At 36.1% G+C, this 23,509-nt stretch overlaps 1 protein-coding gene across 15 annotated transcripts in view; it reads left to right on the top strand.

The window, feature by feature from the left end:
- Positions 1-23,096, top strand: part of NFAT5 (nuclear factor of activated T cells 5) — a 123,711-nt gene extending 100,615 nt beyond the window's left edge. For 11 of the 15 annotated variants that reach the window (XM_008518395.2, XM_070613793.1, XM_070613784.1 and 8 more), the window contains 5 exons: positions 3,881-3,961; positions 10,083-10,231; positions 11,258-13,757; positions 14,413-14,656; positions 15,088-23,096. In XM_008518395.2, coding sequence (XP_008516617.1) covers positions 3,881-3,961; positions 10,083-10,231; positions 11,258-13,757; positions 14,413-14,648 — 2,966 coding nt within the window. In that variant the 3' untranslated portion in view covers positions 14,649-14,656; positions 15,088-23,096. The remainder of the gene's footprint in view (positions 1-3,880; positions 3,962-10,082; positions 10,232-11,257; positions 13,758-14,412; positions 14,657-15,087) is intronic. The other 4 variants (XM_070613782.1, XM_070613788.1, XM_008518394.2 and 1 more) reach the window with 1 other exon arrangement.
- The last annotated feature ends 413 nt before the right edge of the window (positions 23,097-23,509 follow it).

Here is a 23,509-nt window from a genome sequence, read left to right on the forward strand (position 1 = left end):
AAGCAGGGAGAACATTTTGGAAATGGAAACTCTTCACATGTTCCATTGACCTTGGCTTGGTTTCTGCCATGCTTATTATTAGTCAGTTTATTCCAGTCTCAGGCATACTTCAGAATTAGCAATTCCTCCATATCTGTAAATTTATTAATGTGTTATTCCCAAATAGTTCAGGACTCAGTGAGGTACAAAGTCTATAAAGAAGTTAGAGAAAGAAAGCCCTGGCAATAAAAAGTGATGGAAACAGTAGCTAGGACAGAGTTATAACTAGTCATTTTTTTTTTTTTTAAAGATTGGCACCTGAGCTAACAATTGCTGCCAATCTTTTTTTTTTTCCTGCTTTTTTCTCCCCAAATCCCCTCAGAATATAGTTGTATATGTTAGTTGTACGTCCTTCTAGTTGTGGCCTGTGGGACGCTGCCTCAACATGGCCTAATGATTGGTGCTATGTCCACACCCAGGATCCAAACCCTGGGCTGCCAAAGTGGAGCTCGCGAACTTAACCACTCGGCCACAGGGCCGGTCCCTAAGTAGTCTTGATCATTACTTTCTATCACTTAGTGTATCTGTTCCTTTTTTTAAAAATCATGTCTGAATTTCACATTGGTTATTTTCCACCAGTTTGCTACAAAAGTATGACCCAGTGTGGCACTAATAAACTCCTCTTAGTATTTGTATCAGAATAAAAGATCACAAGTAGAAATTTCAGACAGAAAAAGGCAAAATTTAGAAATAATATACTGGCTTCAACAAAAATAGTAAAGAGAAGGTTGGTTTATACTCAAAGACCAAATATTTGATTGTTTTCTTAGTAGGAAAGCCTCAAAAATCCAAGAAAGTTTGATTTAAAACTAATGGTAATTAAAGCATTATAGTAACTCTTAGTTACTAAATATTGGCATTTAATATTTTGCATGAGGAGGAGCTTGCCCGTGTGGGGAGAAAGATGGCATAATTAATACATAAGAACTTTTTTCCTGATGAGCTTTTATATAGTTTGTATGGGAAGGGAAGAGGGAGGTATATGTGTGTGTCAGGGAATAGCCTTAAAGTTTTTGCTATTCTGAAGATACTGAGGTTTTGTTCTTACTCGTTTGTTTTTATGGATTAATTAAAAAGAACTTCAGGACTTTGAAGTACTTAGCATCAGCTTTAAGAATCCTCATTTCTTAGTGATGAATGCTGATTATTAGAAATTGCCCTTTGATAAATTGCCAAATAAAACAGCTTTTAAGTCTTCTTCTTTAAATCCTGTACTAATGGGCTATATTTGGCCACATTTAGGCAATCAACATATGCTTATTCTTTTAAGTTTTTTCCCCTTGGATTTTGTATGTCATAGATAGCAATTGCTCTCAGAAACTCTTAAGTGAATAAATACATAGTAAGCAAACTTTGTAATAAGATCCAATGTTCTGCCTTTATGATGTAGCTAATTAAAGAATCTTCCCATAATTTCACATTTTTGTATTTTATAAAATGTAATCATCATTTCAAATGTACATGAGAGACAATATGATTTCAGGAAAACTTGGCTATAGAAAATTTGCACTCTCTTTATCATAAACTAGGGGCTAGCCTGGTGGCTCAGCGGTTAAGTTCGCACGTTCCGCTTCTCTGCAGCACGGGGTTCGCAGGTTCGGATCCCAGGTGCAGCTGTGGCACCGCTTGGCACGCCATGCTGTGGTAGGCATTCTGTATATAAAGTAGAGGAAGATGGGCATGGATGTTAGCTCAGGGCCAGGCTTCCTCAGCAAAAAAAAAAAGGAGGACTGGCAGTAGTTAGCTCAGGGCTAATCTTCCTCAAAAAAAAAAAACCCAAAAAACAAAAAAAACATAAACTAGTTGCTGTTGTGATTCATCTGGAGACTGATTAAATATTTGAATATTCAATGGTCTGTGATTATAACACCTAAAACTAGACCCACCCTAATACTCTCAAGTCAGAGTAGAAATGACAACTGTTACATCATTTGTCTATTTAAAAGTTATAAATAAAACTTAAAAAATCATTAAATAAAATGTATCCTATCCTCTTGATTTGACCAAGATACCTTCATAACAGTCTGGAAGGCGAGATCTGAATTTAGGATTTTCAGACTGCTTGGAATTCCAAGCTGGAATATGGCAACAGGAGGAAAGAGGATGCCCAGCCTGCCACCCTTCTTTTCCCGCTGCTGGCTCCATCCTACACCTGGAGGGCCTCGATGCACCAACCAGTGCTTCCAAGCTCTGTCCACCCTGTAGGCCTAAGATTTGCACACATAGTCTGGAGTAGTTGTACAGGAAACTTTGAGATCTTGGGTACTTGGTACACGGTCTTAAAACTAGGATCCAGGCAAGAGTTCAAGTGAGCATAAACTGGCTCTGCACATTCTGCCAGACACAAGCCCCTCTAACACCCTCTGAGTCTATGCTGCCAAGAATACATCACATGTGCATGCTCTCAGGCACTTAGATACTTTGCAGAGTCATAAAACCTTTGTTTCATTGCCACTTAGTCACTGAAGCTTTGCTTAACCATTAAAACACCTTTAGGGTTTTTTTACTTCAGTCTAAGACACAAAAATCACATTATGTATTTTTTGCAGTTACTCTGTAGTGATTCCTGTAAGAAATGTGGGATATAATACTTATTCGTATTTTTTTGTTGCTCTAAAAACAAATGACTAAAACTTGATTTAAAAGTAGAAATGTAAAGTGTTTTCAAAGATTAGTTTCTATTTTTAAATCTGTACTTGTTAGAATTAATGTTATGCTTAAAAATTATCCATGGATTCCTTTTCCATTCAATTCCCTAAATATCATTTGTTGGACCTCCTGTGCAGCATGCTGAGATAAATCATTTAACTTTATTCTTAGGAGGTATGTACATTTTGTCTCTTTACTCAAAATTAACTATCTCTTTATAGTCTCTTTGTCACTATCATTTCATATTGTCATGTCAAGAATAAGAAATAGAAAATAAGCTGACTCATTTCCCATTTTGAATAAGTTAGGGAATATAGAATAAATATATTGCAAAATAGAAATTAAAATCTATTTAGACAAAATTATATAGTCATTTAAAGCAAGAACCTGTTTATTTGGAGTTTATTTAACTTTATTATTCAGAACTGATCTCTATTCTTAGGCTCATTAAATTTAAAGTTGTCATAGTACATATAGAGTCATACATCACTTTTAACAACAGGGATATGTCCTCAGAAATATATCATTAGGCAATTTTGACATTGTGCAAAGAAAGTACTAATCTTATGGGACTATTGTCATATACAATACATTGATTGGTTGTTGACAAAAACGTTATGCAGTACATGACTATAATTGCTATGACTAGATATTACACCCCAGCAATTCTCCATTAATAATAGCAAAGATTACTTTTTCCAATGCTTTACAGAAAGAATAATCATAATGTTATAGATTCTGTATGTTCATTACAGTTTTTTTAATATAGCTGAATTAATTAATGTTTCTGAAGCAGTATTTAATAAGTCATTTATGTAAGTGAATGGTGAATTTTTTTCATGCTAGTGTTAACAGTACATTTGATAAGTTTAAAAAGTCATATTAATCTTCTACTCAGGTATCATCAATGTGTGTACTGTTACCAGAAGGATTATTTTTAAAGTTTGCTGTTGTTTTTGTTTTGTTTAGATAAGTGAGCATATGCTTCTGCCTACTTGGAGATTGGTAAATTTTAGAGCATAGACTGGTGGTTATAAAAACTCATCTCAACCTAGGATTTCTTCTGAACAAATAATTTAATGATGCTTTGTGAGAAAATGTTACAATTCAAGAATTTCAGGATCCTTATTTTGTTAGGATGAGTAAGTTTAAATAAATACATTAATCTTTTTTTGTTTGTTTTTAATAACAGCAGCTAGTGCTTTGAATGTAAATGTGAAGAAGGAAATATCTAGTCCAGCGAGACCTTGCTCTTTTGAAGAGGCCATGAAAGGTACTAAGTTGATTCTTCTCAAAAATTGTAAATAGGTGATTCTATATATTTTCTCTAGCAAACCTTACTCTTTTGTTTTCTCTTATGTGCTTGGAACACTTAGCAGGGTATCTTAAATATTGTAAAGTAAATATTTGTTTAACTTTACTGAAGGCAGAAACTTATTTCCCAACTTAGTATTTCCCTTCATTCACCATATAAACAACTTTTCTGTGACATATATTAGAATGGAGGAGTTTTATTTTGTTTTTCACTCCACAATATTAAAAATCTTAAAAGTATATATAAAGTACAATCATGTATATAAAGTAGAGTCTATAAAGCTTCTTGCTACCAATAAGATTAGTACTTGACATTGAGACTAAAGAGACCAAAATATGAACTATAGGAACTTGAAAAAGTTGCTTTAGGTTCTTTAGTTATCATTCTTTCTTCTGAGTTAAATCAAATTAAATTTAAAAATTAAAAATACTTATATTTTTTAAGGGTCATAAAATACTTAATAAATTTTATCTAACACAGTAGATTTTTTTCTATTGTCAGTAGTAAAATTCAGCATTCACATATGTAACTTGCCATTATAATTTCTGACCATGAACACTTTCCAGAGTAAATTCATAAGGAATTATGCACAAGTAAGTAAACTGCTAAGATGATCTGATTCAACTACAGGAAAATTTACAAATCTGTGCTATGGATAACCATAGCTAGTGTTTGTTGAACATATATTAAGTGCTAGGTAATATGCCACACTCTTTATTGGCATTATCTCATTTAATCTTCCAAACTCTATGGAGTAGGTGTTTATTATTCTTATTTCATAAATGAGAAAGCCAAGGTTCCAGAGAGCTTAAATAATTTTCCCAAGGTCACTTAGCTAGGATTAAAAAAGGATAGATTGAGCTTCATTGTGTGAGGTAACACATCTAAGCAAAATAATTCAAACCATGTTTATTAGATGAATAATACCATAATTAATCATCAAAGAAAGTCAGGGACATTTGTGGTCTGTCCTTTGCTAACTTTGAAGCGTCTTTGTTTTTCTCCAAAAATTCCTTGATGCTCATTTCATAGAGTATCGAGCTGGTGGAATACTAATATAATCTAGTGTGAAACTTCTCATAGAAGATTATGAATTGAAGATTGAAGGGTTTTAAATGCAGTGTTTAATTTTTAGTAATGAAATGATTTAGTCATTTGATCAGAATCTTACAAGCCTAAAAAAATGGATAAGAAACAAACACACATATTATTCTTTTTCACAGTTCAGACCTTCTTATTTTGACAATTTTATCAACTGAAATCATGGGACAAATAATTTTGTGAAGATATAAAATTAAATTGAATACTAAACTATCTGATCAGTTAAAGTTTTTTTGTTATTTTAAATACAGTATCATTAATTGGAGATTCCTGATCAGTTAAACATAACAATAGCTTTTAGAACCATGAATTTTCCTTGACAAATGGCTTATTTTTATGATTCCTTGAAATCAGAGCTTTAGTATAACACCAGCATTCCATCTGGGAGATTTAATTTGGTATACTCCAGTGATGAAGACTGAGCAACATAAATGACTTTTAAATTTGTGTTATGGCAATAATCCTCCAAGTAACATTCTTATAAGTAGCCATTAATTACAATAAGATTTAGAACTTGATACCCAAATACGATATTATGGCCAGATAGCGAAAGATTTCACTCTGAACTAGGTTTCTAATTCCTTGGAGAGGGTTTGGGAGGGTGAGAAGTAAGGAAGAGAACTGCACAACTACTCAATGAGATACTAAGTCCAGTGCGAACGCATCATGATTCTTTTTTCAGTGTTAGCCGATTGTATATATATCCTAACACAAAAGTAATGCAAATTAAATAAGATAAAGTGTAAAATGTAACCTATTCTTAATAGTTTCTTGGGAATATTTATAGAAAGTTTTCTATAGGTTCAGGTAGATGTGAGTGCAAACTCTAGTTGCTCAAAGACTCTGTGATGCAGGGTTAAAGTATTGATATGCATTCTCTCAGTTTCAGCTTTATACAGAGTGGTTAATTGGATGAGTGTGAAAACTAGTTGAGAGCATTACTTTTCTCTAACTGGTTGCAGCTATGCGGAAAGGTTTAGAAGCTTAGAGGAACCATAGAGAAAATCTAGTTCAATCTCGTTTTACAGATGAACAAAACAAGGTTTAGAGAAGTTAAGTGATTTGCTCAAGGTCACACAGCTAGTAACTGACAGAGGTTGCAACTTAAATTTCGCCCAAAACTCTATATTCTTTTGACTTTATTATTTCCTCTCCTATAAATCTTAATTCATATTTTAACCAAATATATTTGTACTTGACCTAAATGCTGCTTGCTGACAACAAACTATAGTAAAGTTTCAAAAGTTGTTATTATTTGGCACAGATAGGAGAGAACAGTGTTTAAAAGTTGTTTGGCATAAACTATCAATACCAATATTCTTCACAAATTCAAATTGATAATGGGATGGTTAAATATGTCTATCTTATTTACCTTTTGGATTTTCTGAATTGGCTTAAAAGCTCTCCCCCAACCCCCTAGGTAGTACATAGTCTTTACCTGTTTGTATTTTTTTCTTTGTTTACTAAAATGTAATTTCCAGGTAGTAGGGCTTTATCCATCTTATTCATCACTGGATCCCCAGAACCTAGAACAGTGCCTAGAACTTTGTAAGGGCTCAGTAAATACATGGTGAAAATGTAGGAAGAAAAGATACGGTAACATCTCTTAATCCGTGTAATATTGTTTACAAGTTCATTAAGATACAGTTGTGGGTGCTTGGACAAGACAGTGTAAACTCACTTTTCCCTGTTCCTCCTTTCTAAATCTACTACCTACCTTGGAAATAATTCAGTAATCATAAGAGGACTTTGAAATATAGAAAGAAGAAAGTGGACTGGCTAGGGACCTCGGAACTTCAAGAACAACATCATGAGTTTCCTGGGTTTTCTTTTTATCTCCCGTTTTCTGAAGTGTGCATCAGAGAGGCCTGCAACTTAAAAGTGGTAACTGGCATAGACAAAAAATAAATCAATAAATAAGCATGAAAATCTGCTCTCTTTGGCCAAAAGGCCAGGAAAGGGAAAGCCTAGTAAAGATTTAGTAGGATGACTTGTACCTAGTAACAACAGCTGAGCCACTAGCCGAGTTTGGGGACCAACCCATATCCCACCCACACCTGCAGTAACAACAGCAGGACTTGAGAGAGTCAACTCACCCTATGCCCCACACCTGCCAAATAGCAGTGGGCCTAATCTGCCAACAGTGGGACCCAGGAGGGCCAAAACACAGACCTCACACATGCCAGCAACAGCAGGTCAGTCTATCTGTAGGAGCAGCAACAGCAGAACCCAGGGGGCCAACCCATGCCCTATACCCCACACCAGGCAGCAGCACACAGGCTCCTCCACCTGCACTGGTGGTGCCAGCAGGCCTTGTGTCTCCCTATCCTTCCCCCAACAGCAGAGAGAGACCCAGACCTGGCAGCTCCTGGCTCTCCACCTAAGAGCAGAGGAAGATCCAGACCAAGTATCTCCCAATCCTCCACCCAGTGACAGAAGGCAGTCCAGTGGCAGAAGGTGAACCAGACCCGGAGTCTCCCAAACCTCCACCCGGTGGCAGAAGGCAGCCCACGTAGCTGCTTCCCTACCTCAAGCAGTACCAGCAGAGATAGAATGGAAACCCCATTAGTACCAGAAGACTAGAGAATATACCAGGAGAAATATTTTCCCTCTTGTAGGCGCAGTACCCTTCACCCTCACCTAATGGACACCAGGCAGCCCAGGGAAGCACCTTCCACTCCTGTAGGCCACACCAGCAGGATTTCAGCTGAAGCTCATGCAGAACTAGAACAACAAGCAGACCAGAATAGGCCTCAGAAAAGTAAATTGTCATTGGCCATGGAAAGACTTTGTGCATATGGCTATAGGAAGATTTGTATCTTTGTGTGGGCATTAGACAAAATATCCTTCTCTTGTTTGTCTATACCAGTAGACATACCTATTTGTCAGTGGTCTCCTTAGGAGGAGTAAAAGACTCTAACTCAACTTATTCCACCTATTTTCACTTTCCAGAAGGGAAAAAAACTATGATAATAAGAATTATTCTCTAAATAAATGTGGGGGAAAATGGTATATAGATCTGATAATCAGTAACTGTGTAGGTGATACATTTATTTGTCAGTGGATATTTATATGCAGTTTCTAATTGAACTGTAATATAAACTTGTCTTTAGATATTGAAAAATTTTAGACCAGAAATACTGTTAATGAAAATATGTGGCACTGCACTCACTATAAGATTAACCAAACAATCTACAACAAACTAAATTGACTATGATAAAGGTAAAGTAAGATTAATTCATTCATTTCTTCATTCATTCAACAAATATTTATTGATTACCTGCTATGCATCAGGCAACGACAACAAAATCTCTGCCTTCATGGAGCTCGTATTCTAATAGAATTCAAAAGCAAGAATAGCAGTTGGATATTATAGGATTAACTTAAAGCAACACTAATGGCCTTTCAAATTGTCCTGTGAGACAGGCCTAGAATACTTTCAAATGCCTGCCCTGTGCATGATCTGAAGTTTTGTCTCAGTCAAAATTGGACTGTGAGTTGAACTGTAGTGATATTGGTAGAATCTAGGTGAAAATAGGCCCAGAGTATTCATGAGCAAATAATCCATTTCTCAGAGTAATAAAGCATAGAATATCAAAAGTTAAATAAGCACTGTCCCTCCCTCAATATAATCAATTTCCACAGGCACTGTTTCTAGCCAGCTGGCTGTGAGACAAGTTGAAGTAAGACCATAAAATTTCAAATTCTTTTAAATTAAAATATTTACAAAGGTAGCTATCCTACTCATATCATGCACCACTTAAAAATCCTTTTTGTATCCATGATTTCTTCTCAGTATCAAATTAAGAAATTTAACAGCTATGCCTTCTGTGGAGTCTATGTTTCTCTCCAGAGAGTCTCAAAGAAGTGGTAAACTTTTAGATCAAAATTTGGCTATGTGCTCAATTCAGAAGACCATGATTAGTGATATCAGTAGGCTCCACTAAGTGCCAATGGCAGACTCAAATAGACAAAGAAAAGAAATCAAGGGGAAAAAGAAGATAGAATGAAGTAGTAGAACCTACCTAATCTCTTATATAACTACTCCTGAAAACGGGAGTAGATGGAAGTGGAAAACGTTTGCTGATTTCCCTTTGGAAATTTAATTGGTAAATTTAAAATAGTCCTTAAATTTCTGAAAAGAAAAATTTTTAAGTTCTATCTAAAAGAGAAACGTGTTCATGTGTCAACTTGGCAAATTTAAGTTTTCGAAGACTAATTTAGAAAAGCAAAATCTATTTGGTTACTTGGTGGTGTTTTCTAATGAGAAGCTTGAGTTTTGTTGAGGAGAGAAATGTTCAGTCAATCCTATGGCTCTTAAAAAGTTTTGACTTTATCATGCTAGGTAGCTATATGCTAAGAGGAGAATGTAACAGTTGTAATTGAATAGCCTTAACTTCCTGGAGATTTCCAAGCTGTTCCTGTAATATATCCTAGTCGTGTTGAGCAGTGTAATTCATGGCACCCTGGAAGAGTCCTGGGGAGTATAGCTTAATAATCTAACTGCTTAAGCTTGTTGATATTTAACCTCCAGTCTCAGGCTCATACCAGGAGTCCTCGAGCCATGCTGCTTCCAAAATGAGAGGGCACTTTTTTTTTTAAAGATTTTATTTTTCCTTTTTCTCCCCAAAGCCCCCCGGTACATAGTTGTATATTTTGTGGGTCCTTCTAGTTGTGGCATGTGGGACGCTACCTCAGCATGGCTTGATGAGCGGTGCCATGTCCGCGCCCAGAATCTGAACTGGCGAAACCCTGGGCCACCGAAGCAGAGTACACGAACTTAACCACTCGGCCATGGAGCCGGCCCCCAAAAAAGAGAGGGCACATTTTGATCAACCAGTTTTGTATCTCATGCTACCATCATAACATCAAAAAATAGACATTTAAATCATGACAAATAGTCAACACACTAAAGAATGAAATAGTTGATGATTTTAATGATTTTAAACTTTTCTTTCTTTTGTGTGTGTCTGTGCAGCAATGAAGACTACTGGATGTAACTTAGATAAGGTAAATATTCTTCCTAATGCTCTGATCACTCCGCTCATATCCAGCAGTATGATTAAGAGTGAAGATGTTACTCCAATGGAAGTAACAGCAGAAAAAAGATCTTCTCCTATTTTTAAGGTGAGCTACATTGATAATGAACCACATCTTAAACTCAAATAGAAAAATTGCTATATTTTGAGTGGTTTGATTTCTTTTCCCCATGTTTATGCTTTTTACTTCCCCTCTTTCCTTCACGTTTGTTCCTCTTTGGATGCACTTAAATTGCTTTCAGAGTGAATGCTTTTATACTCCAATAAAATAGCTTGGAAAGTGACTTTCAGTATACATTTTGACGAGGGAGGAATTAATGTTAGCTAGATCTGTGGGATGTGGGGTCTTAATGAAAGTACTGGTTTAGCATTTTCAGAATGAGACATTTTTATTTCTTTTCCCCAGTCTTTTCCTATAACTCTCTTTCTCTTTTTGACTTGTTTTCCCCCCTATGCCCCCTGTTTTTACCCGTAACTACATCCCCTATTTCTCCCCTGTTACTAATGATCCACAAAATGGAGATTTTTTTTACTTTGCTATTAATTCATCAACCATAGGATTAATGTGTTCTTACTGACCTAAGCATATCAATAGCTAATGATTCTTCTACTTCCTTATTTGACTGTCTTTGCTTATAATACTTATTAAGGGGGCGGCTCTGTGGCCGAGTGGTTAAGTTCGCACCCTCTGCTGTGGCGGCCCAGGGTTCGGATCCTGGACGCAGACATGGCACCGCTCGTCAGGCCACGTTGAGGCGGCGTCCCACGTCCTACAACTAGAACGACCTGCAACTAAGATATACAACTGTGTACAGGGGGGTTTTGGGGAGATAAAGCAGAAAAAAAAAAAAAGATTAGCAACAGTTGTTAGCCCAGGTGCCAGTCCTTAAAAAAAAAAAAAAAGTAACATAATGCTTATTAAAAAAATATCCTGGTGACAATCAGACATCATGTTATCACTGAGAATCATAGTCTTATACCTGTTTTCCAAATAATAATATAGAGTGGAAAATTGGTCCTGTATATGTTTTTAGAATAGTAGTTTTTGAGGATAAATATATGAGCTCATTTAATCTTTATATGTACATATTATTTGGGAATTTTTATTTTTTAGACTACAAAGACAGTTGGATCAACTCAACCAACATTAGAAAATATCTCTAACATAGCAGGAAATGGGTCTTTTTCATCATCGTCATCATCTTCCCACTTACCTTCTGAAAATGAAAAGCAGCAGCAGATTCAGCCCAAGGCATACAATCCAGAGACCCTGACGACTATCCAAACACAGGACATTTCACAACCTGGTACCTTTCCAGCAGTGTCTGCTTCTAGTCAGCTGCCCAGCAGTGATGCACTACTGCAGCAGGCTACACAGTTTCAGACAAGAGAAGCGCAATCTAGAGAGGTATTACAGTCAGATGGTACAGTGGTTAATTTGTCACACCTGACTGAGGCATCGCAGCAACAGCAGCAGTCACCACTACAAGAACAAGCACAGACTCTACAGCAGCAGATCTCATCAAATATTTTCCCATCAGCAAATAGTGTGAGTCAACTGCAGAGTACGATTCAGCAGTTGCAAGCAGGAAGTTTTACAGGCAGTACTGCTAGTGGCAGCAGTGGAAATGTTGACTTGGTCCAACAAGTTTTAGAGGCACAACAACAGTTATCTTCAGTTTTATTTTCTGCTCCAGATGGTAATGACAATGTTCAGGAACAGCTTAGTGCAGACATTTTTCAACAAGTCAGTCAAATTCAAAATAGCGTAAGCCCTGGAATGTTTTCCTCAACAGAACCAGCAGTCCATACCAGACCAGATAATTTAATAGCTGGAAGAGCTGAAAGTGTTCACCCACAGACCGAAAACACATTATCTAATCAGCAACAACAACAGCAGCAACAGCAAGTGATGGAATCATCAGCTGCAATGGTGATGGAGATGCAACAGAGTATCTGCCAGGCAGCTGCCCAGATTCAGTCAGAGTTATTTCCTTCAACTGCTTCAGCAAATGGAAACCTTCAGCAATCTCCAGTTTACCAGCAGACTTCTCATATGATGAGTGCATTATCTACCAATGAGGATATGCAAATGCAATGTGAATTGTTTTCTTCTCCTCCTGCAGTTTCTGGAAATGAAACTGCTACAACCACCACACAGCAGGTTGCAACCCCTGGCACTACCATGTTTCAGACATCAAGTTCAGGAGACGGAGAAGAAACTGGAGTACAAGCAAAACAGATTCAGAACAGTGTCTTTCAGACCATGGTCCAAATGCAACATAGTGGAGACAATCAGCCTCAAGTTAACCTTTTTTCCTCTACAAAGAGTATGATGAGTGTTCAGAATACTGGTGGCCAACAACAAGGTAATGGTTTATTCCAGCAAAGTAATGAGATGATGTCACTCCAATCTGGGAATTTTTTGCAGCAGTCTTCTCATTCACAAGCTCAGCTTTTTCATCCTCAAAATCCTATTGCTGATGCTCAGAACCTTTCCCAGGAAACTCAAGGTTCTATTTTTCATAGTCCAAGTCCTATTGTCCACAGTCAGAATTCTACAACTTCCTCTGAACAAATGCAGCCTCCAATGTTTCACTCTCAAAGTACCATGGCTGTGCTACAGGGCTCTTCTGTTCCTCAAGACCAGCAGTCAGCCAACATATTTCTTTCCCAGAGTCCAATGAATAATCTCCAAACTAACACGGTAGCCCAAGAAGAACAGATTTCATTTTTTGCAGCTCAGAACTCAATTTCTCCACTTCAGTCAACATCAAATACTGAACAGCAAGCTGCATTCCAACAACAGTCTCCAATATCACACATCCAGACCCCTATGCTCTCCCAAGAACAGGCACAACCCTCCCAGCAAGGTCTTTTTCAGCCTCAGGTGTCCCTGGGCTCCCTTCCTCCTAATCCAATGCCTCAAAACCAACAAGGAGCAATTTTCCAGTCACAGCACTCAATAGTTGCCATCCAGAGTAACTCTCCATCCCAGGAGCAGCAGCAACAGCAGCAGCAACAGCAGCAGCAACAGCAGCAACAACAGCAGAGCATTTTATTCAGTAATCAGAATACGATGGCTACAATGGCATCTCAAAAGCAACCACCACCAAATATGATATTCAACCCAAGTCAAAATCCAATGGCTAATCAGGAGCAACAGAACCAGTCAATTTTTCACCAACAAAATAATATGACCCCAATGAATCAAGAGCAGCAGCCCATGCAATTTCAGAACCAGCCCACAGTTTCCTCACTTCAGAACCCAGGTCCTACCCAATCTGAATCATCACAGACCTCCTTGTTCCATAGCTCTCCTCAGATTCAGTTGGTCCAAGGGTCATCGAGTTCTCAAGAACAGCAAGTAACACTCTTCCTCTCTCCAGCATCCATGTCTGCATTGCAGACCAGTATAAACCAACAAGACATGCAACAGTCTCCTCTTTATTCCCCTCAGAACAACATGCCAGGAATCCAAGGGGCCACATCTTCACCTCAACCACAGGCTACTTTATTTCACAACACTACAGGAGGCACAATGAACCAATTACAGAATTCTCCTGGCTCATCTCAACAGACTTCAGGAATGTTCTTATTTGGCATTCAAAATAGTAAGAAACTCCTTCTAATTTCTCATTTCTTAAATGTTATTGGTTGAAATGGTCAGATGATTATTATTATTAGAAGGAAACAAAACACAGTGGTTTTAAGAGCACAAATTATAGTTAGAACTCAGTCCAAGTCCCAGCTTTACCACTTACAGACTATGAGATCTTAGGCAAGTTATTTGACATACATAAGCTTCAATTTCCACATCTAAAGTGGTGGTAATATTACATACTTGACAAGGATATTGGGAGGATTAAATGTGGTGATGTATGTAAATGTATGTGTTTACCATTTTAAGCTATAAACTTGAAAGGAAAATGAAGTAAGAATGACAGAAAATATCTCAGCCAATTAAAGTAAGCAATTTCCAAGGAGGCAGAAACCCATTTTTAATGTTTATATATCAAGGAAATTATATAGGACTTATGATGATAACTAAGCAAAGTTGTATTTTTATACTGCTTAGAGGAAACCTAAGGTGAATTCCAGTACTGTTTGGTGAAAACCTTTTTGGGGGGCTGTCAAGTGCCTCACTTTTAGTTCTATACTGAGTGAACACAATAATGAATTTCCTCCAGCAACTAATAAGTATCTTTTTACAACTCTTAACAGAAAGTAACTAATCAGGTAGCTTCTCTATTTTAAATGTCTCTGCAGACTGTAGTCAGCTTTTAACTTCTGGACCAGCTACATTGCCAGATCAATTGATGGCCATAAGTCAGCCAGGCCAACCACAAAATGAGGGCCAGCCACCTGTGACGACACTTCTTTCTCAGCAAATGCCAGAGAATTCTCCACTGGCAACCTCTATAAACGCCAACCAGAACATTGAAAAGATGGATTTGCTTGTTTCATTGCAAAACCAAGGGAACAACTTGACTGGTTCCTTTTAACTGGATGTGTAAGTATTGCATTTTGGTTTCTTATTGAAAAGCATCAGTAAATTTTATTATTCTTAACAGATTTGAGTTAGGTAATAACACTGTTTAGACTCTGATCTTTTAAAGTGTGGCTTTCTCACAAGATGGTACTTTTCTACTCTGAATGATAATTTATAGTCATATTGTTAATACTGGGCATGCCTTCTGGCTCTAAGCTTCTTTGCCTTGGAATGACAGAATGTCTGATGAATGTACTATATATTGGATATAATTATATCTCATTTCTCCCTGCCTCAAGAAATAAATGTTGAGTCAGAAAAGTCTGTGGAAGTATAAATATGATAAAGTAACATTTATAATACTGTAATATACTTTGGGATCATTCAGGGTGACAGGAATTTTGTTAATGCTTTCTCTCCCTAGTGAGTTATATTAAACTTTTTTTTTTTAGAATTCCATGAAGAAAATCCTGATTCCAAGATGTCCTGAGATCTTGTGATTTCATGAGGATTTATTGAACTGTTACTTTAAAAACAAAACAAAATATGAAAAACTGTGATTGAGTAAATGGATAGATTTTACTCTGACTGCAAAAGAGCACACCTATCCTGCCTGTTGCAGTGATTAGCCACCATTGTTAACATCTTCATATTTTATGTTCCTAATAACAGTGATGACTGAGAATCTATTTGAGTTTCCAGCTGACAGGATTAATTGTTGCTATTTTCCTAGGCACTGTTTCTCTAAAAGTTCAGTTTAAATTCAAAAGCTGGACTGCTCAGTTATTATTGCTATTAAGAAATAATTCATATTATCATGTTTACTTTTGTTCTTCACTGTTTTCTTTCCTACATTGTTCTAGTCAAGTTAGCCTTTTGAAAAACGAAAGTTCAAATAGTAACTAAGGCTGTGATTTTTCAACATAAAAAGCACAGCTATTGGCCAAAGTGAAGGAAATCTTTTTTCAGTTTTTATGGAGAAACTGAAGGGGATAGCGTTTTGACAAGTAAGCTGTATTAAGAGCTCTACACAGATAAGAGGCCTCTTTGTTTATCACAAAGGCAGACAACACACTTATAAACTGGGAACAGCTGGAATGCTATTGATTTTATTTTTTAGAGAGTTGTTAATTCTCTGTATTTCTGTTAAGGGGTTTAGCCATAACTGTGCATAGAAAAATAATCATCTTGCTCTATAAAAAATGAGGGGGATAATATATGGCAAATTATGTTCTGATGTTCTCCTACAATAGTTTAAACTGACAGTAATTTGAGTCTGTTTTCTTCTTAACCCAATCTTGGGCCAATGTTCCCTTTTTATATTCATCTATATTATTCTTCCCTTCCTTTTCACTTTATTTTAGACAACTGGTAATATACTACTAGCTTTGTGACCCTGTAGCCACTTAAATAAAAAGGCCACTTTGATCTGGGGTAACCCAGTAACTCCTGCAGCACAAGTGGGAACAGAGGGGTGGGGCACCCTTTCAGGAATGAGGGGAGCTGATTCCTGAGAAACAAGAAGCAATGCATTTTTTTTCCGTGAACGGTGCTGTTCTGAAGTCTTCAGATTTTTCCCTCTAATAAGAAAGTATAAGTTTTAAGTTAAAAAAAGGCAAAGTAAAATTTCTTGAAACATCACTTCTCTCTAAGCTGCAGTGAGTGTAATTCACTTGTCACCTCAGTGCTTTACAGTTTGAAGTGGTCACTTATCTGATGGTTCCCACAAGCCTTAGGCTTTACAGGGTCATATCATTGACTTAAAATGAAGAATTAACTTGTGTTACATCTATAGAGAGCAAAATAACACACTCCAGAACTTGCAGTTGTAGCATTAGTTACACAGTTTTGGGTGTTCTTGCCACCCATGGGATGCCTGCTTCTCACTACAACCTGTTGTCTGGACACATGCTTATGTCTTCTTTTCCTTTCAGCATGTAGAAAGCTGTTAATACAGTTTAAGGCCAAATTGTGTGTGGCTTCTATATGTAGATAAGATGTTTTGGTATTCTTGTCCGTTTCATTTATTTTTTAAGTGTACAAAAAATAGCCTGTTAATGGTTGTTGAAGGCTACTTTTCTGTTTGTTCTTTTACTTTTGTTTTTCTATCCTATGTATTTAGTTGAACTTTGTGGAATTGTGGTGTTGGTTTTGTTTATACAGCCAGATTTTTCCCCCTTTTCGTGATGGTCTTCCTTGATTCTTTGTGTTCTTCTAATTTGTTTTTTCTTCTTGTTCTCATATATTCTTCCCTCCACCCCCAGCCCTTTCTTTCTTTCTCTCTCTGATTGAGAGGCATTGAATTACGTTTTCAGTAGTACAGGCTTCTTGCCGATATGAAGGGAACTTTTCAGAAAGAGACCTACTCTGGGTCATTTAATTTTGAATACAGTTTTCAATCGTTCAAGTTTTGGATGGTTTATATCTAATGTGTGTTTCATTTTTTTGGAAAGCTATATTTTGTATTTAGGAAATGGTATACTATTTTGCTATTTGTACTGAGTGAGTACATTGGCATAAATATAGAAATTTATATATATACATATATATAAACTATTCTTTTTTTTGCCACACGTTTTTGTGGTAAATTTGTGAGTTTGTCTGATGTTCTACCACAACGTGGCGTCTGATAACAGTGAGGGGGGGTTTGTTATGTCTTTATGAGTATTTAAGCATCTTTTGAAACAAATGACCTGTTCATCTGTGGCCATTCCATCAGGCAGTTCCTTGATGTTATTAGTGGGCTAAAGGCAGCTTACTGTGTGTTTGCTGGATCTTTCACTCAGCAAAATGTTAGAGTAAGGAAACCCATCTAGGCAGTTGTGTCAAATGGTGTTTCACAAGAATGAGCCATTCAGTCTTTGCTCACTATATATTTAATATTTTATTATTGTTGTTATTATTAATTGGCTTTCTGTATTCTATGCCTTTTATTTATAAAGACACTAAAAAAAAAACCATGTTTGTAATTTTAATAATGTTTTCCCCATCTTGTAATATCCAGAGCTACTTTATAAATTCTCTGAACCAAAAGCATTTTTCTCAGTATCTCTCTTCTCTCCCAACCCCTATCAGGAGAAATTACCCAGTATAGTTCAGGTTATGAGAAGGACCATCCACACAATCCAGTGCTTCAGTTTTAAAATGCAAAACTGTAACTACAGAGGGTCAAAACTAATGTCAGAAAGCTTGCCCAGCAGCTATAAAAATAAGAAGTAGAAATAAAATGCTGAAGTTTATTTCTGAGTTTTCTGAATTTTTTTCTCAGAGATTCTACAGAAGACTCAGGAAGTCTATTTGTTGACCAAGTTCCAATTAGAATGTTTGTTAACGCTGCTCCACGGATGAAGCGGGGGCAAGAAGACTGGCTTGTGTGCTGGCTTCTGTTCTGTTATGTAGCAAGAGGTTTATCGTTTTTTAAATGCTGATTGCCAATGCCATGTCACCAGGGACCAATTTTCTGTTTTATAATATCTAAGTTTAGAACAGAACATACACCTGAACTGTAGTGGTTTGATTGGATGGAGGCAGAAAACCCAATTTTTATTTTCAAAAATTTTGTGGTTATTTATACAAGGGCTGTGCTATGCTACTATATTCTTATTAAATAATGATCGATTTTGTTTTTTTAACATTGTTAAATGCTCCTTACCCCTAAAGGTCAATGTTAAGTACAGCATTCTGAATATACCATTTGGTTACAAAAAGTATTTATCTTCTTATTGAAGAGTTAGCTCAATGGTCAGTGGTTGATACTTGTGCTGATAATGTGGTTTTCCAGATTGCTGTTATAAGTTATAGGTACCTATAGCAGAGAATCTGTGAGCCAGCAAAGGCCTTGGAAACAACAATTTATTAAATTTATATATGGCAGAATGACGTAAATAAACTATGAACCACATTTTATTCCTTCATATCATTACCTTCAATTGTTCTTGCTTTTAGCAGTTCACATTAATGCTTGGAGCTTATCTCTGTGTCTGTGTGAGTGTGTGTGTATGTGTGTTTTATTCCTTATTGTCATTCCATTATATATCCACACCAACATGGGAGAAGATAATTATAAGTCGTATTTTGCTTCTGAGCTTTATCATGTTACCTTTGTAATTAGAGTATCATGTTGTTCTTTAGCCAATACAAATCTGTTTTCACCAATCTCCCTAGAACAGGATTTTTGTTTTGTTTTGTTTTGTTTTTCTAGAACAGGTTTTGAAAGGGCTTAGTTTATTATAGAAGCAGTATTAATGAGGGACCAGCCTTCTGTCCTTCCTTCCTTCTTTTGTAATATTGTATATGGTGTAGTTGGGAATTTCAGTGTAGTGCATTTGTTGCCCATCAGAACCTCAGTTAATCTGCCTAGGAAAAATAGTGTCAAAGAAAATGAGAAAGAAGTTATGTCTGAATCCCTCTAGAACTAAGAACTACGATACTAAGTCCTTTTGACCATTTAAGCTGTTGTAGACACATGTTTTGGAAGAGTGATATCTGTTTAGACATATCAACCGTTAAAGACCAGAATTAAATGCTTTAATAATGAAAATCTCTAATTCAACATGGTTTGTAAATATATTCTCTAGGAGTAATTTGAGAACTTTTCATCTTTCTGGTGAAAATTTCTGTCCTAATCTTTGTTTCCTAGTTGATTTTTCTTCTAATTAACTGAAAATTATATGAGACCTATTAGCTTTACTCTGCTTCATGATCACAGGCTTCCTCCCTAACCGAGACAGCCATGTTATATCTGCATGCCTTTGGCTATATGGTGGGCCTTAATGAAAGAGAAACTGTAGAGTTCAGCAGCTTTATTAAAAAAATAACCCAGAGTATCCACCCTAGTAAGTGGGCGAGTAGAATCTTATAACATGTTAAAAAGGGGTTTTCTTCTCTGCTTCTGTGTGTCACTAGAGCTAAACATGGAGATAATATTCATAATGTAGTAAATATCAAAACAGTACCTATAGTATCGTTTGTGAATTGTCCAGTGATCTAATTACTTCATAAATCCCCATTTATTTTCATGCCATTCTAGACTCATTTATTAATAAAATTGTTTTTACTCAACTTTCTCTTTCAGGAAAAAATTTTAATTTAGTATTTTATATCTAGATTAAATGCTTATGGAAAAGTGCCTTTTTACCATGATAGTGCCCCTTTCTTGTAATTTCAGTTTTTACTATTGCCAAAAACACATAAACAAATTATTTTATTAGGTCCCAACTTTCAATTTTTCCATTTAGTCATTCTTTTCTCCATTTCTCGATCACCATAGAAAACTTTATGTTTCTAACTCCCTTTGGCATAAGAATAAGAGAAAAGATGCATTACTAGAATTGTTCCTTTGAGGGAGAGTAAGTAAAAGATCACAGAATTAGTAGTTTAGGGTTTATATAAATTAACTGAATTTGTCTTCATCTCAACCAACCAACAATAGTCTTATCTGAATGCTAATGAAAATTTTACTACCTGTGGGACTTCATGCACACAAATGTGTTTAGTTAAATTTCAGGAAAGAAGTGTTTAAATTATCTTCTATGATCTTAATTAGATGGTGAAAATAAATCTCTAATGCATAGTTTAGGAAAACCCTGGTAATGTCAATTTTTCTAACTGGACAGGGCCAAGTAATTCATTATAGTGCCCTTCTTGCCCATCTGAACTTCAGCAATCTGCCTATGAAAAATTGTATCAAAGGAAATGAAAAAGTTATGTCTAAATCCCTCCAGAACTAAGTTATCTTAGTTAATAGTTCTTTTAACCAGATACAGTTGAATTGAGTGTCCCTCTGGTATTTGTTAATTTTGCCTATGTTCCAGCTTCTTACCACAGTGATGTGGCCTGAAGAAAGGGCCATGAGCAACAGGTCAGGATAGTAGGAGCTTTGAGATAGAGCTGCTTTCCCCACATGAGCATTTCCATGACTGGTAGCAGCACTGAAGACTGCAAACCTTTATGCAATACTCTCAATACCCCATTGATATTATGCACTTTAATCATTCCAAAGAAGCAAGAATGCTGTATAGTGATGATTCCTTCTTAATGAATAATCCTAACTATTTAGAATATTTACATCCCTTTTTATTTTTAATAGCCAGCTTGGTATAAGTGTTATGAGAATATTTTCTAAAAGGACTGTATAGTAGGACTTAAGGCTTCAATGTAATTGACTATAAGGGGAAATGATTACACTTCAGCAAATCATTTTAGAAGCATTAAAATATTTAGTTCACCTTGCTAATCTGTATGTTAGAGAGTTAATTAAAACCAGCCCTCTTCCTATATATTTTGTGTCATGTACATAAGAATATTATAGTATATAGTTTTCTACATATATAGGATCTATAAACCAGTGGTTCTTAAAGCATAGTCCTCAGCTCACCAGCCAACATCAGTATCACCTGGAAACTATTTAGAAATGCAAATTTGGGGGCCCTAGCCTAGACATACTGAATCAGAAACTCTGCAGTGGGGCCCAGCAATCTGTTTTAACAGCCCCTCCAGGTGATTCTGATGCATGCTAAAGTGTGAGAACCTCTGGTGTAAACTATATACAGTAAGGTCTAGAAAGGTTTTTTTCACTCATACAGACACAGTTATACATTGTTCTTTACGTAAATTCAGCTTAACCTGGTTATCCATAATCATTTATTGGCAATGATAATTTATTCTCAGTGCTGCCTATAGAAGTACAGTATATTTTATGTACATATACAGTTAGTCTAGTTATTGATAATTCAGTAAACTTAGTTTGGCATTTTCCTACCACTTACTAAAAAGTTTACATTGCATGACTGATTTAAATATATAGGTGCAATGTTTTATATTTCTTTTAATTATCATGACATTTAAGTAGCTACCATAATTGACGGGTGCTAAAGTCTCCTGTTTACCCATAAAATGGGTATGTTGTGGGCAGTGATAATACAAGCTCTCTTTTCATTGCCTCTTCCTTTACCAGCAGACCACCGTTTTGGTCTGGCTAGACCAACTCTCAGAACAAAATTATTTATCATTCCTTGTATTTACATTTGTATCTGAGATATTAAACAAGATGGCTGGCCAGGTCAACAAAGCACCTTATTTAATTTCTTTTTTTAATACTTAAAACTTCTTTAAAAGTAGCTTGCTTTGTATGAGAACTGATGCAGTAGAGATATAGCTATGCTTGGAACTTATTCTTCAGACAGGAGTTACTTACTAAAATAAGTATCAAACAAGACAATGCATCATATAATTTGGGCATTTCTCCCTTCTCAATTGTATGCATCATGGTAAATATAAACTAACCACAACAGAAGTAGATTTATTTATGCATTTTAATCTTCCTGTGTAATACAATACCTCCATAATTGTTCTCATCTTCCTCCCACTGTTTACTCATTACCGATTAAATAACTCATGAAAGAAAAATGAACATTTCAAAATAAAAATCATTGTATACTCACTTTATAAAAATTGCCACTACTGTCTTTACTTAAGACTAGCGGTGGAATGTAAGTGGCTTACTCTACAAACTTTGGTGCTGGCAAATACACAGGCAAACTGTTGGGAGATGTTCTAGCTACATTCCTCCTTTCTTGTTCCCTTTCCCCTCTTCCCCACTGTATGGCATAATATATTTCTGTTCCCAAAGCATTCTACCACAATTCTATTCGACTCCAACTTGTAATATTTCCTTTAAAAGCCCCGTGTTTACCCATATCATCCCTGCTTTTTTTTTCGCAGAAGTAATTTGAGATAGTTTGTAAGGATTGCTCATTAATATTATTTTAGCTAATGAACCTCAGGACAAAATACATACACACACACACACAGCCACACACACAGCCACACGCACACCATCTCAGATGTTTGAGAGTGAGTTTGGAATCAGAATAATGTGCCCAAGAAAGAACTGTCCTGCACTGAAGTGTTTATGGATCCAGTAGCTACAAACTGATTCCAATGGCATTGAACTGAGTTCTTTTGATCTAATGAATGTATCTGCTCACCTTGTTCCCTTCCTTCTAATTGATAAGCTCCAAATAGTTCCTGCTCCTTTTCACAGCTTTTACTGAGTTTCGTTCACTTCTTTTACTTAGTCTTTTAATACATATACTACAAATATTTCATTAACCTATTCTCAAGTGGTTTAGCTACCATTCTGCCATTGAAATTTTTTAATTTAATTTTGTTTGCTTGAGCACACTGATCAACCACTGAACTGCCTTCTTCCATTGTCCTGCAATGACATAAGGGTTACATTTTTGTGCATAAGGCTTTCCTAGTTGGGATTTCAGAGCACTGACACCAGATGTTTTCAGTTTGTTCTCTGGGGGAATTTCATTTGCATCTATGTTTTTAGCTATCTGTGATAACTTGTTAAATATTAAAAAGATATTTTGCTTCTATTGGAACATTTGTATACTCGCAACTATATTTCTGTAAACAGCTGCAGTCAAAAATAAAACAATGAAAGTTTTCATTTTGCGGTGGGTAACTGTCTTTTTTCTCTCAAACTTTGTGGATGAATTTGTATACATGAATGTCACTTCTGAGCAGCATAAGTATGTGGCTGAAATTATAAGACCATTAGGAAAAGTTATGAAATATAGGAATATTTTTGAGTAGTAACTTTATGCCTACCATTTTGCCAGGCAGACTACAGAGTCACTTAGCGTGACAGAATTTTGTTTGTTTTGCTTAGTTTAAATGTTTCATGTTTAGTAAGACAGTACATACACATAGTAGCAAATCATGCAGCATGGTGGTGCTTTTGATGAAGACCAGGCCTCCCCAGCCCTCAGTCCCACATTGCGAGGCAATCTCTTCCTGTTCTGGCAGTTATTGCCACGTATATAAATTTATTTTTACCAGAATATGTGGTACAAAAAACAT

Source organism: Equus przewalskii, chromosome 3 (assembly GCF_037783145.1).
Source record: "Equus przewalskii isolate Varuska chromosome 3, EquPr2, whole genome shotgun sequence".
Taxonomy (NCBI): domain Eukaryota; kingdom Metazoa; phylum Chordata; class Mammalia; order Perissodactyla; family Equidae; genus Equus; species Equus przewalskii.